Source organism: Chaetura pelagica, unplaced genomic scaffold (assembly GCF_000747805.2).
Source record: "Chaetura pelagica isolate M959 unplaced genomic scaffold, ChaPel_1.0 scaffold10, whole genome shotgun sequence".
Taxonomy (NCBI): domain Eukaryota; kingdom Metazoa; phylum Chordata; class Aves; order Apodiformes; family Apodidae; genus Chaetura; species Chaetura pelagica.
Genome location: NW_009952263.1, coordinates 12,696,643 through 12,700,372, shown reverse-complemented (window position 1 = coordinate 12,700,372; position 3,730 = coordinate 12,696,643). Strand labels below are relative to the sequence as shown.

General features: G+C 38.7%; 1 protein-coding gene across 1 annotated transcript in view; it reads left to right on the top strand.

The window, feature by feature from the left end:
• The window catches only part of SP4 (Sp4 transcription factor), a 26,101-nt gene that overhangs the window by 16,083 nt on the left and 6,288 nt on the right, over positions 1-3,730 (top strand). The window contains exons 3-4 of the mRNA XM_010007589.1: positions 1,935-2,163; positions 2,399-2,598. Of these exons, the coding sequence (XP_010005891.1) occupies positions 1,935-2,163; positions 2,399-2,598 (429 nt within the window). The remainder of the gene's footprint in view (positions 1-1,934; positions 2,164-2,398; positions 2,599-3,730) is intronic.

Below are 3,730 nucleotides of genomic sequence, written 5' to 3'. Positions count from 1 at the left end.
AGTGTCTGTTACAGATGCTTGAAAAGTAAAATGGAGTACCCATTTGAATCTCACTGAATCGTGTTACCTCCAATGGATTCCTAAGTTTTAAATTAATGCTTCAGTACTGATGACTTTCAAGTCTTAAAATATTTTAGTCTATTTGAAGGAATTCTGGTTGGTCATTATGCTCTCTTGATTAATAGGTAGTATTTCCTCTTCTTTCCCATTTGTATGAAGGCACTAAATTTTTTTAAAAGGCAGCATCTAATGATGTTTTGTCCAGTTCCTGCTACTGGCAGGATTGATATTCAGTGTTGTCAAATTGCAGTTGGAATTAGTATCTCTGTCTCAGGTGTAGTTGTCAAGCTATTTTTAGACCATATAGTACTAACTTTTTAAGCAAACATAATACTACCCTGCTGCTCAAGAAACTACACTTCTTATCTATACTGAAATAGTCTTTATTTTATTTTGCTTTAATAATAAGACAATAATCCTGATTTCCTTTGATCAAGAAATCCAGTGAGATCAATCAACATAGGCATTGAAACTGAATTCTTAATTCATCCAGTCAATCTTAGAATTCCATTTTATTCTGTCAAGATGCTTTTCTAGTCTTCTTGAAAACATACTTCCTTCTGCAAAACAAAATCATAGGATCATAGAATCATAGACTATCTTAAATTGGAAGGGACCCATAAAGATAATCAAGTCCTCATAGGACTTACCTAACACTAAGTCATATTACTAAGAGGATTGTCCAGATGCTTCCTGAACTCTGACAGTCTTGGCACCATGACCATTTCCCTGGGGAGCCTGTTCCAGTGACACACTCTCAGGGAAGAACCTTTTCCTAATGTCGAGCTTGAACTTCCCCTGATGCAGCTTCATTCCATTTCCTTATGTCGTATCACTGGTCACCAGAGAGAGGAGATCAGTACCTCCCCCTCTGCTGCCCCCCTTGAGTAAGTGATGAGGCCACCCCTCAACCTTCTCTTCTCCAAGAAACAAACCAAGTGATCTCAGCTGCTCCTCATAAGTCTTGCCTTTGAGACCTTTCACCATTTTGGTCATGCGCCTCTTGACACAGTTTAACAGTCTGATGTCCTTAAACTGAGGCACCCAAAACCGCACACAATACTTGAGGTGGGGCTGCACCAGTGCAGTGCAAGTGGGACAGTAATTTCTCTTGGGCAACTAGTGGTGCTGTGCCTGATGCATACAACCATGTCCTAGCCCTTTTGGTTGTCAGGGCAGCTGTCATATTCAACTTGCCATCAACCCAGACCCACAGATGTCTTTCCACGCTCCAGCCACTTGTCCCCCAGTTTGTACATATAACCAGGATTACCCCATTCCAGGTGGAGAATCCTGAAGAAAAAAAAACAAACAAAAAACAACCACTTCAAGAACAACAAAGTTCTAGTTTTCTAGCTTGTTCAAGTCTAGTCCTACAAATTTTTTTTCTTTGTGAAAGCTCCTTGGTGGCTTATTGGTGATTCAGGACAGATTGTAGAAGTAACGATTCAGTGTGTGCCATAAAACAACTTCTAAAATTAGCTAATTGTAGTTATATTAATATAGTCATATTTTCAAAGGTTACTATAAATTAATTGGCAATAGATTTTAACAATCTTTCTGTATAACGCTTAACGTTTTCTCATCTCAGCTTTTGAGAAAAAGAAAACACTTTTTAAACTAGTTCATTTCTTTATATCAGTCAGTAATTTACAGTCTTGTACTGTTCTAGTAACAAATTAAACAGGGCTGTCCAAGCTAGCAGGTAAGTCATCTGGTAGTGCTTCAGGAACATGGCTAGAATTAATCTTTATTTTGGAGTTTCCCTTAACTTTAGGTAGATTTTTGTTCTATAAAATATGTATACGTTTTATTTGTGCATTTCACCTATTGAAATTACTAATAAAAGGTACAAACACTTTCTTATGTTACAGGTCAGCAGCAAGGGCAGGATGGAGTAAAAGCACAGCAAGCCACAATAGCTCCTGTTACTGTAGCAGTAGGTGGCATTGCTAATGCAGCAATTGGTGCTGTTAGTCCTGATCAGATAACACAAGTGCAGCTGCAACAAGCTCAACAGGCTTCTGACCAGGAAGTGCAACCTGGCAAGAGACTGAGAAGAGTTGCCTGCTCATGTCCTAATTGCAGAGAGGGAGAAGGAAGGTAAATACTAATTTTATCAATACATATTTAGGCATCTTATTAGTTTGTCTGACGTGGACATGAGATTTTCTTATATTGCCTATATTCTTTAATGCTTTCTATTAGAAAGTATGTTTATATCTTTCTTTTTAGAAAAGGGATTATAATTATCTCTCTTAACATCAAATGTTTTTCCTAATAGTTAATAATATTTTATAATGTAATTACTTAGCTGTTGAAATCTTATCTTTTTTAGAGGCAGCAATGAACCAGGAAAAAAGAAACAACATATCTGCCATATTGAAGGATGTGGAAAAGTTTATGGCAAGACATCTCATCTTCGAGCACATCTGCGCTGGCATACTGGTGAAAGACCATTTGTATGCAACTGGATGTTTTGTGGCAAGCGATTTACAAGGAGTGATGAGTTACAAAGACATAGAAGAACTCACACAGGTTGGTCAGCCCTCTCTGTATGCATAGTGCAGCAAGTCCAAATCTTAGTGGCCACGGTTAAACAGTGATATCAAAGATCTCATTTATTAGGATCTCTGAAAACTACTTTTAAAAGTAAATAAAGTAACCTTAAAACAGAGAAAGTGGTAGATTTCAGTTTTCAACAATGTAAGCTGACTGCAAAATCAATTGGATCTGTTCAAACTGTTCTTCTGTACGTATGCTAGAAAAATATTGCTGTTTCATCACAGATAGATGATACACATTAGTTAATGCCTGATGTAAATTTGTGAAATTTTCTTGAGCATGTAGGATTGGGGTTGTAATTTCCTCACTTGGATTATCTCAATCCTTAAGAAATTTATTAACCTATCCCATGTGATCTTTTTGGGAAGTTTCGTGAAGTTTCAAGTGAGAGTTGATAAAACAAGTTCTCTTTAAAGTTCATATTGGAAAGGTGGACCTTTTAGAAAATGAAAATTTTATTAGCCTTCCTATTTCTAGCCCCAAGAAGGTTTCTCTCTCTCCCTCAGTTTATAGCATCAGAAGGTAGCATTCAGAGTCTAAGCACTAATTACATTTGAACAGTGGCAACACTTGTTAAGTGTGATGAGTTTCTCTCTTTACGTAGATGTCATACATCCTCATGGAGCTTTGGGATTCATGTTTCCAAATTCCCCTCTCATACCTGTAATCTAAATAATTGTCACCGTTTGACTCAGGTCCGACAACAATGCTCTCCATCCCCTCCCACCCCCACCCAGGTAGGGAAGGAGAGAGAGAAAAAGAGAGAGACTTGGCTGGATTGAAAACTAAACTACACAGCTTTAATTAAAACACTAATGAATCATACAATTATATACAGATATAGCCAGGTATGGGCAAAAGCCTCTCGCCTCCCCCCACTCCAGCAACTCCCACAGCACTTCCCTGAACTGGGAAGAGTCCCGAGGAATCCCGGAGCTGCTGCTGGAGAAAGCACAGAGTGATGAGGGTCACGAGAGATCAAGCCTAAGGGTCGACGGTGATGGATGAACAGAGTCCTCTCCGGACGCCGGCCATGGACGGAAGAGAAGGGAAGATGAAGGAGGAAGGAAGTTGTCTTCTGTGATCTCTGACCTTCCTCTGAGCT